General features: G+C 41.7%; 1 protein-coding gene across 2 annotated transcripts in view; it reads left to right on the forward strand.

The window, feature by feature from the left end:
• The window catches only part of HECW1 (HECT, C2 and WW domain containing E3 ubiquitin protein ligase 1), a 316,328-nt gene that overhangs the window by 179,338 nt on the left and 124,180 nt on the right, over nt 1-12,810 (forward strand). For both annotated transcript variants that reach the window (XM_072965253.1, XM_072965254.1), the window contains exon 4: nt 6,305-6,399. In XM_072965253.1, coding sequence (XP_072821354.1) covers nt 6,305-6,399 — 95 coding nt within the window. The remainder of the gene's footprint in view (nt 1-6,304; nt 6,400-12,810) is intronic.

Raw genomic sequence — 12,810 nt, forward strand, 5'->3', positions numbered from 1 at the left:
CTATAGCTTGGTGTCTTTCATAACTTTGGGAAAATTTTAAACTTTAGTATGACTCTTCCCTTTCCTTTTGGATTCCAATTTACAAGTATTTTAAACCAGCCCCTAGTATCCCATATGTTTCTTAGTTCTCTTCTATATTTTACACCTTTGTCTCTGCATGCCTCAATCTGGAGTTTTTTTCTGACCTGTGTGCCAGTTCCCTCAATTTTCTCCTGTATTTTGTTTAATCTGCTTTTAAAGCCATCCATTGAGTACACTGTTTCCAAAATGTAGTTTTTCAGATCCAGAATGTCCATTTGGTTCTTTTTTATGGACTTCATTTCTTGCTGATATTTTCAATCTTCTCTTTTATTCCTTGAATGTTTTGAGTCTATAATCAATAAAGCTTGTGTCTGATTAACTCAAAGATCTGGAAACCCAAGAGTCTGTGTATAATACTTGCTCTTTCTGTTGTTTTTTTTTTTTCTTTTTACATTGTTTTATTTCTACATGTGCCTGGTCAGTGTTAATTGAGAACTAAACATTGTAAGTGAAAACTTGTAGCAATCATTTGAACCTTAGAATGATGTTAATGTCCTTCTGAAAGGATTTGTATTTCCTTCTGGGGTATATCTAGCAATCCAGAATAATCTCAATTGAATTTCAAGACTTGAAATGATTTGAAGGGCTAGGGCTGGTATATTTCTCAGCAGCATGGCTGTTCTCCTGTTCAGGGTTCCAACATGAATCATGAAAGATTTACCAGAGTTCTCTTCTTTGGTAAGCTCTGAACCCAAGTGTTATCCACTCAGCTATATGAGTCTGACAAAGGTTTTTTTCACCTTCCCGGCCTCTCAGTGCATTTTCTGGAATCAATATCACTTCCTCCGTTTCCTCCAGGAAAACAACAACCTCAGATCCTGGGATTGTTTCTGTTTCTTCTTCTGGAACGTGCCTTCCCAATATTTTTCATTATCTTGCTAGGTCTCGGAGTCTGCAGGCTGGGATTTCCAGTCTCAGGGGGAAAACATTACAGGACTCCTAATGAAATTTGAATTTGAGACAAACAAGGAGTATTTCTTTTAGTATAAGTGTGTCCCATGTCATAATTGGGACAGATTTATACTGAAAACTTATTCCCTGTTTATCTGAAACTCAAATTTAACTGGGTATCCTGTATTTTATCTGGCAACCCTACTTCAAGTGGACTTATTTCCAAATTTTTTCAGCTTTTCTACCTGTTCTCTGAATTACCTAGCACATCATTTCTGGAAGTGGAAGTTTAGTCAACAATCTTGAGTTATTAAGAAAATGTTACAGACAGATCACCAAATGAAAAGTTAACATGTTTGCTTAAGTCCTAGCTGCCCCAGATTACATGTGTGACCTTGTATAAGTGGCCTTACATTTTGGCCTCATTTCCTTTAGATGTAAAATAAGAATGATGGATGACGTTTGTTGAGGCCTTGTCATATGCCAAGTATTGTGCTAAGCACTTTAAAAATAGGTTAATAATAATTACCTGTACTTCACAGGGATTTTGTGAGGACCAAATGAGAAAACAGTATGAATGGTCTGGTGCATATTCAGAGCTAATTAACTGTTGAGACCAATTTGTTATCATTTTTAAACTAAATTGAACATAATACTTACATCAGAATTACTACCACCATCTCTCAAATTCTCCTCAGGCTTGCTAATCCCCCAAAAGTGGAGGGGGAAAATAACAACAGTTTCCTTGTTTCTTTAAGTGATACTATAGGTAAAGTGAGATCGTCTACATGTTTGGAATACATGCCCTGAAATAAAAATTATGGTGGCAAATGTGCATATTTATAGAGGTAGAAATTTCATTTTTATTCCACTTTATGAATGAGCTGGTCACGCCTGCCCAAATTTGAAAACAAATCACGTACCAGGTAAAAGTAACCAAAATGGCATAAGGAGATCTATTTCAAGGCCACCATTAACCTATAAGAGTTCAGGATGTCAGCCTCTTCCCCTGGAAGGGCAAGAACTACACCCCTGGATGGGTGGAGCATGAGCTGGATTTTGACCACCCCCAACAGCCCTTGGCTGAACAACTTTATGTAGAACATGCCTGAACAATTATACAAGACAGTCCTGTTGATCATAAATGAATATGGAATGAAGAAGGGCAAGTCAAGTGTGTGACGACTCCATGTGTACTGGGCTCCCCACATTATTCCATTTGCTCTATGCAACAAGCATACACAAAACAGGACATACAAAGCTGGCAGTAGTGTCACCATTCTACATTAAGACTAAGGCTCAGAGAGTCTCTATAGCTCATTCTTTTAACGCCCGACCAACAATTGAACTTTCATCTGTTCAATCCCACAATCCTACTCTTTCCTTAGATCCCTTTGCCTTCTTAAATTTCTGTTACATAATCACTAAAAGTAAACAGTTAAACTATTATAAGAGACATACCTTGTGTTCCAACCTTGAAGGGAATTTTGAATTCTTATTATGTTAGCAGGAAAGGCAGAACTATGTACCATCAGTCCTCTGAAATAATAACCAACAACCCTTTAATTTCTCAGCCTTTGAGCCTTGACACTTTTCTCAGGCACAGCAATTAATAGCTAAAATGTGACAATGTCTTCACCTATACCTGAATCTATTCCAAAGGTCATGTGATTTTAGACCATAGAAAATGTATGTTCTCTATGACAATTTAGGTGCCTCCAGGACACCGTACCCACTCCTGGGTTAATAATAAGGCAGTGGAATCGATCAAATGAAACCAGTAGTTTATTAGTCATTTTCAACAGGCATTTATGGAGAATCCCTACATTACATGGCACTGGAAATATAAAGATAAAAAGTACCTACTCTCCTTCTCCTGGAAAGACCCAGTGTGAGGTTAAGTAAACACGTCACTTGAAGGTAACTGTCACAAAGTAGCATGGGATTCTGCAGGATGAATTGATTTTTAAAAGCCCTTACAGCAAATCACTTATATGTGCATGTGTTTTAGCATTTGTGGCGGACTTCCCTTCACAGCCCATCCCTAAATAAGAAATTTTAAATAATTCAATGTCTCTTTCAAGTTGGAGAAAGAAGTCATTTTAAATTACTGGACATGTTTGGGTTAAATAAAAGGAAGCTCCATTAATTGCTAAATACTGAAACAGATTCTTAAAACACTTGGGTAAGAAGAAAAAAACAATCTTTGCCAGCAATTTCTCAGAAAAAAAAAATTACTATACTTTGAAGGTTTCCAGGAATTCTTGGCTCTAAACATGCACTCACCTGCTCACCTAGCCATAGGATTATACACAATTTCCCAGACCTTTTATACTCCAAGTCTTTGGAATAATTTTCTTTGAAAGGAAAGCTAGTAGTGCCTGCTCAGGTGGACTGTTATCTGAAATTTTCTTCCACCCAATGAAACTTGAAGTGAGGCCACTCACATTCCCCTATGCTGACTCGGTGGGGTTACCTTGCCATTCTGCTCACTGCGTTATTCAGAGTCTCTCCATAATCCCTGGCCTACAAGATAGCTGCATCTCAGGCTGAGACAGTAGTAGATCTAATGTGGGGACAACTGTGAGGTGCCCTGGAGAACATGGAACTGTTGGAGCAGGCAGATAGCTAGAGATGAGCAGAGAAAGGTGGGGCACAGGCCAAACGGCAGGAAACCATACATCTTGTGAGCAACAGGGGTCCTTAGGCGGACAGGGGAAAGCAGGGACCTCTGGACAGGTAGGAAATCACTTATCACATTTCAGGATGATAAGTGTCCTGGAGGCAGGCAAAGAGAGGTGGGAAAGGCAGGAATCTCCAGTGTCCGAATGCAATCTTTTGCTCATTATGCCCTCATTACAATAAAATTAGCCTTGCAGATTAAAAGTATCCATCATGCAACAACGCCACGGCACTTCCAATCCAGACTCAATGAGGACAAAAATCCTTCCTCCCTTTGAGAAGGTGGAGTTGGGATGAAAATCAGGGAATACGACCCCAAACCCTTCCCTCCCCAATGAATGTTCCTCCCATTCATTTTTACACCCTATGTAACCAACTTGTCAAAGAACCTCAGGGCAGCTGCTCACCTGAGCCTGCCCGCTCTCCCCTTGAGCACGTACTGTCCACCCCTTCACAAACCTTCACTTTACTTTCTTGACCTCCATGTCTTGTCTCTGAATTCTTTCTGCCACAAGCCAAGAACCTAATCACCAGCAACAGCACTAGGTTATAAGATTGTCCGCCAAGAGTTTAAAAGGCAATCAACAGGTAATGCAGTCATGGCAGGGGACGAATGAGGAAGGAAGGAAACTAAAACTGTCGATGTATGTAAAATAGGAACATGTCCACTAAACGGTAGACGCCCAGGCATCATCCAGGCAGTGGGAAGTCCAAACAGCTACAGTCCAATGGATTAAAAAAAAACAAAAACAAAAACGAAAAACTAAACACAAACGGCTAATTACATTTTGATGAAAAATGTTTAATCTCTCTAGTAATCCAATATATGAGATAAAAATGAAGATGCTATTTTAGGCTTATATTTTATTGGTGATGTTCAATGTTACCAAGGGTTCTAGAGTTACACTTTCTGATGGAAGCGTATGGCGCTTTTTTGGGAAGCAATTTGGCCACAGGAAGGGAGAACATTTAAAATAGCCCTATTTTCTAAGGAAAAATACTGCAATATTCATATCTTTTATATGATATACAGAAAGAAACCCTTCTACAACAGTTATGTTTAGGTTTAGCTGCATATAATATACATGCCCAATAATAATGGCAAACAACATAAATTTGACCTGCAAAGAAGCCTCCAAAATGTAGCTCTTTAGCTGAATGCTGCCACCCAAAATAAAACTGAGATTCTGTTATTGTGGAGGAAACCAAGAATGGGTGTTTGTAGATAACTAGCAATTTTTGCTCCATTATCCTAGAAAGCAAACTTTAACTTAAAAATAATCTTCAAAAAGGCATTCATTTTAAGGGAAAGTCCAAAATTCCAAGAATAAGGAAATATGTACAAGTTACAAATTGATTCAATGAGTCCATATACAAGGAATGTTATCTATCAAAGTTTGGAATTGATAGTCGAACATGCTTATTTCATGTTAATTTCAAAAAAAAGCAAAATGCATTCTTGTATAAAGTTTTTAGACTCAAGTATGCAAAAAACACCCATAGAAGATTTTTTGATACTTTTATTCATTGTCCATATTTTTCATAATGACAGAATTTGAAAGGCATGCTAAGAAAATTATAGACATTAGTTACTAAAACATTATAATTGAAGACAAATTCCCAGATTTGAGAAACAGGATCTCAACTTGGAGATTCTGCGTGCTGTTCCAAACCAAATTAACATAAAGGACTAAGACAAAGCCTAGTAAAGTTTTCAAATTTAAAGAAAAAAAATCCTACACATAATAAATTAGGAAAAACAGGTCACCTTCAAATGAGCCAGACTCAGGTTGGCCACAGACTTTGTCCTCGGCAAAACAAAATGCCAAAAAGTTATGAGGTTTCAGCATTACCGTCTAGCTGTCATCATCATCATAACGTTAACTGAGCAGCTAGTTAAACTCTAAGGACTTTTATTTGCTTACCCAACACCTTGTGAGGTAGGTCTTATTCTGGTTCTATTTTACAAGGAACATGAGGTAAGGAAGGCTAAGTGAATTACTCCTTGTCTCACAGATTGTCCATAACGGAGCTGAAATTCAAACCCAGGCAGTGTGATTCCCCCAAGGTCGTATCTTTTCTGCTTACATCTAGAAAGCTTGGAAGAGAAAAATAATTGTGATGCAAAGACGTTATCACTGGTACCCACCAGAGTTTAGAAAATGTGCCTCTGGGGTGGGGTCCATAGCTCAGTGGTAGGACTCATGCTTGGCATGCACCAGGTCCTGGGTTCAATCCCCAGTGCCTCCATTAAGAGGGGAAATAATTTTTTTTAAGAACCAAAAAGTTTTTCAAAAAAAGAGAAAATATACCTCTCATCCTTGTATTTCAATAACTTCTCGAAATAGTGTTTCAAATTACCAAGATATTAATCACAATGGATTAAATATCAGAAAATTCAAGAAGAAACAGACTGGCAGTAGTCACCAAACCACCTAAAATCTTAGAACCAAGGGTTTAAAAGAGATAACTTCTAATGGGACAGGATGGATGCTGAGAAGTCTAAATAATAGATTTAACTTGGGTACAAAATACTAAAAACCAGCACAATTTTTGATGACACCCTTTCTGAGGGTGTCCTCTCTGGCCAAAGCCATCTCTTCCTGGTTTACACCCTACTTCTCAGTCCCACTTTATTTCTGTCTTTCAGCTGAAACTAAGATCTGCTTCAAATACTATCATGGAGTGAGCGGAGCCTTGCGAGCTACCACCCCGAGTGTCACTGTCAAAAACTCGGCGGCTCCTGTAAGTCCTGTGTCTTCCTTGTTGGTCTGAACTAACACGCTGTTACATCCCCAGTGTGTTCTTATGTTTCAGTGTGTGTGTGTTGGGGATGGGGGGGTGTGTGCGCATAAGTGGAGATGTATTGATAGACTGTGAACAGGTAGATGAACAGACGGATGGAAACACACCTGAAAATCCTGCGAGGAAAGCGATCCAAAGGTAAACGTATTCGAATGCATACAAACCACTTTTTATTAGAGACACTTCCAGCTTCAGTAGACAGCTACATGTTTCTAATAGACTCATGCGCAACAGCAGTGATAAAGAACCTTTCTTGGGAACACTTCTTTTTTTTAATTCCTTGGTTTTAAATATTTGTATTTTCATATGTTTTAATTTGTTTAGGCTTATAAATAAATTTCTGCAATAGAATTTATAGTCTTAGATTAAACGATAGGCCTAGAAGAGACTAGAATGTCTGGTCCTCTTTTTCTGTACATCAATGGGGAAAAGAGCTTAAGCAATGGGCCTGGGGTTACACGGTTAGCTAACTGCGGGTCGGGGGTTGAAATCACACCTTTGGTCCCCTACTGTGTGGCTTCGCTCAGGACTATGATAACAGACGCTACCTTTCCCCAAATTACAGTCTCATTTTTATTTCTATGGTGCTTTTTACCTTGGTTCTCAATACATCTGACTAGGCCAGCTGAAATCCCCTTACAAATGGCATTCTTTTTCCTTTCACATGATGGGGGAGGCTGAACAGAAACCTCTGTGGACTTTGCCATGCTAGTGTGAGTAAAAAAGATTTGGGATTGTTCCTATGTAAAAAATAAAAGTTAAGAGAGAGAGAAATGAAAATGAAATAAGAACGATACAGAAGGAAGATACCATTTGCTGTTTCACAAGTCAGTCCTTCCGCCCGCTGATGGTGAAGGTGTTGAGTCCTTGATGGGAGCGGTAAGATGAGCAGGTTTGAAGGCTGGGAGCCCACCTGCTTCCCTCCTGAGACGTGGAGGAGAACTGGACACTGGGCTGAGGCAGGAGGGTGAGGGTGGACAGGGCTCCCCAAGAGGGGACACACAGCAGGAGGGGCAGGAGGAAGAGAGGGAGGGACCATCCGCACTTTTTCCCAGCGCTACCATTCTTCCTACACTAGCCCTGCAGACCGGATCGTGATGCTTGTCATTTCACTGGGTGGGTCACTTTCCCACACTAAGATGGGAATCTACGTGTGGGTATCCCCGGAATGCCAACCCCCCTCCTCCAGGTCCATCTGTGAGGGCCCTCCTCCAGACAGGGCACCTGGTAAAGCCAAAGAGACACTGAGACATGTTGCCAATGGCTAAGGCAGGAGGGGCAGCTAAGTGGAGGCAGTGACACCTGGGCTGAACGGAGCCAGAGGTGAGGTGGACAAAGCAGGACGGCCTTGAACACATCACAGAGAAGGAAGAGGCTGGACTTGGGGTCCAGCTGATTCAGGAAGAGCCCCCCAGAGGCAGGCGTGCCTGCCTTGTGCACAGCACAGCAGGTCATGTGATGAGGCAGCTTCTTGCCAGACACACAAATCCCTCAGGAAGGACGGGCCCTGCCCAGGGATGGGACTGGCCTGTCGGCTCCAGGCTGGAGCGGGAGGAAAGAGCTCCCCACCTTCCTCTGCTCAGGAGCACGGCTGAGAGCATGGCCAGCCCTAAAATGCAGCAAATTCTTATCTTCAGAAAAGTGCTTTTTGAAGAAGCTCTCTGGGGCATTTGGCTTCTCTGAACTCAACCCACTGGGAACTCCAGATGTAACATGCTTCTCAGACTAATGTGCAATGTGATGGACATCATCAGAGGTGCAGAACATAATACCAGATGCCAGGTACCCAGAAAAAGCTGCCGGGCATCACACTGCAGGCAGGCTCTCAGAAGCAGGGTCAACCATCACCCAGCTTAGGTTTTCCAGAGACAAGGGCATAGGTCGGAGACGAGGAAACATCACATGTTGGACAGGCAGCTTCAGGAGACAGCCTGATGTTGTGTCTGCCCTGGCCCTGTCCTGTTACTCAGCGTGTGCTACCCTGGGTCCTAATTCCAAGCCCAGACATCTGGAAACACTCTGACATGTTGCTGTTGTCCTGTTAACATCCCCGTAATGAGTTTCGGACAGAAATCGGTTGCGTTGATGCTTTAGTGTACGTTCTGCAGACAACTTTTATTTCTCTTCTTAAAACCCACACATGTGAGAACCCGACCGTGAGGCCCATGTGATGCCAGGGGCAGAAAGAGAGTAAAACTGCCCACCGCCTCCTTGGAGATGAGTCCTGCAGCAGAAGGGAGCGTGTGTTTTCCTGCAAGACGGTGTTTTTAACCCACAGTTGGGTTTTATAACAGTTAAACTATCAGTGGCCCTAATTGGTGTCCTTTTCAAAGGAGATTTACTTGCATTATTCCAGGTGATTCACAGCACAGCTGTGACACGGGCAGAAAGCATCCTTTTGGTAAAGTGACCATTGACCATCTGGCGGTGGAGCTGAAGCCAACCTACTTTATGCTTCTTGCAACTCAGTTCAGTTCCTGGCATAATCTAGCAAACTTCTGGATTGAATAAGGCTTTGCGTTTGGTCTGGGGAATCCAGCACGCTGTTTCCAAGGGAAAATGCCATTCACGGTTCCCAAAATCAACTTGTCAGTAAACTCTGAGATGTCATTTTTAAATTGAGGATTGTGGGAGCTACACTCATCTCTTACGAAGCGCTGTCCATGGCCATTTAATCATGTCCCATGAGTCTTTGAGTTACTTTGGGACAAGAGGCTAAAACCACAATTCTTTGAAAAGGAGGGGGAAGATGTCAAAGGCTCCTTTAGCAGAATGAGGATTTTAACACTCTGAGCATAGCAGGTGGTCAGTATTTACCAATTTCTTCTCTCATTTCCCCTTACCCTTAGTCTTTGTCCTACAGACATCTGTGGATGTCCCTGGTATAAAAAGCAGTGGTCACCTGTCCTTGGCTTTCTGAGATGCTCACTTATTGGTCTTAATTGTGTATCAGAAACTGTGATGGGCTAGGGTCATAGGTACCCTGTCACTGGGAACGCAGGTACTCTGTTATAAATGATAATGCTGTCTGGTATTATTATAAACAGTGTTGCTATCTGAAATGCTCGGTACCGGAGCACGGAAACCCATCGTGCTGCATACGGGGAAAGCTGTGAGGAGGTGTCTGCAGCCGCTGGGAAGGCTTTCAGAGGGGGCCATGCATGCTGAGTCAGGCAGCGTGAACGAACAGCCCGCTGCCAGGTCTGGGAGGGATGTGAGTGCTGGCTGGCCTCTGCACGTCCGGGACAGGGGGGTGTGAAATGCCACAGACCTGGTGGGGAAGAGACCTAACTGTGTTTGGTGTAAAGGACATTTGACTTAAGTGAGCATTTTCCAACTATCACCCTGCACTTTGTATTTTTCATAGTTTTTGTAGCTTACCTAGAGCACCCAGCGTATGTTTTATGCCACCCTTTTATTTTCAAAAGTAAGCCCTTCCTCCCAATATTTCTGTCCGTGCTGTCTTCCCCTGGTGCTTTACAATCTCTGAATAAGCCTCACGAGTGCTTTTTCCTCTCTCCATTTGTGCATCAAAGGGCAGAATTCTATGCACACCTACCATTTGCCAAAGGACAGGGCAGGTAAACCTCCCTAGCTCGCCACACCATCCGCTGTGAGCCTCCAGGCCTCCCTCTTCAGGTCTTTGTCTCCACAGGAGGTTTTCACACCCTCCTTCCCCTCTGCAGGATGGAACAGGCATCCTGTAACCAGTGGGCATCTCCTGGGCAGGGTGAGGGCACCCCTTCTGCCTGCTGGGCTCCTCAACAGTGCAGAGACTCAAGACACATCCGTAGCTGTTCTCAGTATGTGTTCAAAGTCCTGAACCTTGTTTTCAAGACTTACCCCGCGGAGCGACCACTTGACCTTGCAGTGGTCGCCACGTTTCCCTCGTCCCCAGCAGCACTGAGGCCTGGGGACTGGAGTCCCTGGACACAAAAAATAAGTGGCCACTGGAGGTAGGAGGCTCGGGAGGCAGGGCCCAAGGAGGAGAGGCTTCCAGAGTGAGGGGCAGGCAGAGGACGTTAAGTTCCTGCCTCCTTTGGGGCCTAGTGTGGAGGGGTCCCCAGATTGAGAGGCTGGACCATATGTAGTCCAAGTCTGTATTTCTTATTCCATCATCATCGACATTAAAAATTGTGGAAATTTCTTTTAGGATGCTGTTCATCTGGATCAACCTTATCCTTACTTCACACTGTAATGGTCTGTCTGTCTATCTATCTATCTATCCATCTATTTATCTATCTATCTGTCTATCTATCTATCTGTCTATCTATCTATCTATCTATGTATTATTTGCATAATCTGTACTTCTAGCTTTTTCAGTGAGAAATTGGAAGTGAACATTTCAAGTCCTTCTTATTTCACCACTTTAACCCAGCGTCTCTGAAACCAAGCTTCTGATAATAATTGAACAGCCTACAGTTCAAAGTAAATTTCTTTGTCGAAACTTGAAATATCTTTCCATAAGTTCACGTTCAAAGACTTATTCCCATTGTCAGACTTTCTAAGCAAAGGTAGAGTTGACATTCTCAAAAAACAAAACAAAACAAAACAAAACAAAACAAAACAAAACAAAACAACTCGATAGGACATTTTCCTTGGGGATGAATTCATGAATTCACCAGGTCAACACATTCATCCACAAATAGTCTGGGTCTCCTGCAATAGATAAATAGGTGATTAATAATCTCCAAACTCTTAGGTCGTTAAGGTTGGCTGTAGTAATACTTGTCTTAAGAATTTTAAAAGCAGATCATTCCCCTCAAATATTTTAAATCATAATAAAGCCACTAGGGAACAGCTACTTTAAAGTTATGAAACCAGCTGGAAAATACTCCAACCAAATTAGTTGCAAAATTAATTCACAGGTAACTGACTGATATGACTAGCCATCTGGAATTGTTAGACATAAGCCAATGAATTTGCAAGACACCTTGGTTTTGTAATAAATATTCTTGTGCCCTTGCATTTGGCAGAGATGAGGTGGCAAGATCCGTTGCTGCTTGAAACTGCTTTTTTTTTTAATTGAAGTATAGTCAGTTTATAATGTTGTGTCAATTTCTGGTGTGCAGCATGATCATTCAGTCATATAAATATACATACATATATTCGTTATCATATTCTTTTTCATTATAGGTAACTATTAGATATTGAATATGGTTTCCTGTGCTATACATTATAAACTTGTTGTTTATCTATTTTGTATATAGTAGTTAGTCTCTGCAAATCTTCAACTCCCAATTTATCCCTCCACCCTGCCCCCACCGGTAACCATAAGTTTGTCTTCTATGTCTGTGAGTCTGTTTCTGTTTTGTAAATAAGTTCATTTGTCTTTTTTTTTTAGATTCTACATATGAGTGAAATCATATGGGATTTTTCTTTCTCTTTCTGGCTTGCTTCACTTAGGATGACATTCTCCAGGAGCACCCATGTTGCTGCAAATGGCATTATGTTGTCAGTTTTTATGGCCGAGTAGTATTCCATTGTATAAATATACCACAGCTTCTTTATCCACTCATCTGTCGGTGGACATTTAGGTTGTTTCCATGACTTGGCTATTGTAAACAGTGCTGCTGTGAACATTGGGGTGCAGGTGTCTTTTCAAATTAAAGTTCCCTCTGGATATATGCCCTGGAGTGGGATTGCTGGATCATAGGATAAGTCTATTTTCAGTCTTTTGTGGAATCTCCATACTGTTTTCCATAATGGCTGCACCAAACTGCATTTCCACCAACAGGGAAGCTGCTTTTTGTTTTGTTTTGTTTTGTTTTGTTTTGTTTCAGTGAAGCTGCTTTTGATATGCATCAAGCACAATGCATCATCAATTTTGGTGAAGGTCTCCCAAATGACCAAAGGGTCTCCTTCATCCTGCATGTCCACATGGAGTCTCTGCTTCACTCCAAAATAAGTCAAAGAGGGGGATCAAAAAATTAATCAAGGAGCAGAGGGTTTATCATCTCCTTTTAACTGAGATAGACAGTACTGCTCTCATGAGGGTTCCCGGTATCCAGAGACTGGGCACTGGTTTTCACAGCCCCACAGTCAGAGGCAGCCTTAAACAAACCTCCAACCAGAAGCACTTCCTAAGGGCTATTTTTTCCCCTAATTTCAGATGAGATTGGGTGCATTAAGGGTATTATGGCCATAGACTTCATAATTTCAATTTTCAATCAGTTAGGCTATGTAAAGAATTTCCTCTACACAATGCAAGAGGGGCTTGGGGAACATTCACATCCATTTTCCTTTAATCATCAGACAACAGGGCTTTTTAAGCAGTTAGTCAGAATCAAGCCTTTCGTGATCTCACGCAGCTCACGCCCTACAATCAAATCATAGTCTTAAATCTGCCCT

The sequence above is a fragment of the Vicugna pacos genome, chromosome 7 (assembly GCF_048564905.1).
Source record: "Vicugna pacos chromosome 7, VicPac4, whole genome shotgun sequence".
NCBI lineage: Eukaryota > Metazoa > Chordata > Mammalia > Artiodactyla > Camelidae > Vicugna > Vicugna pacos.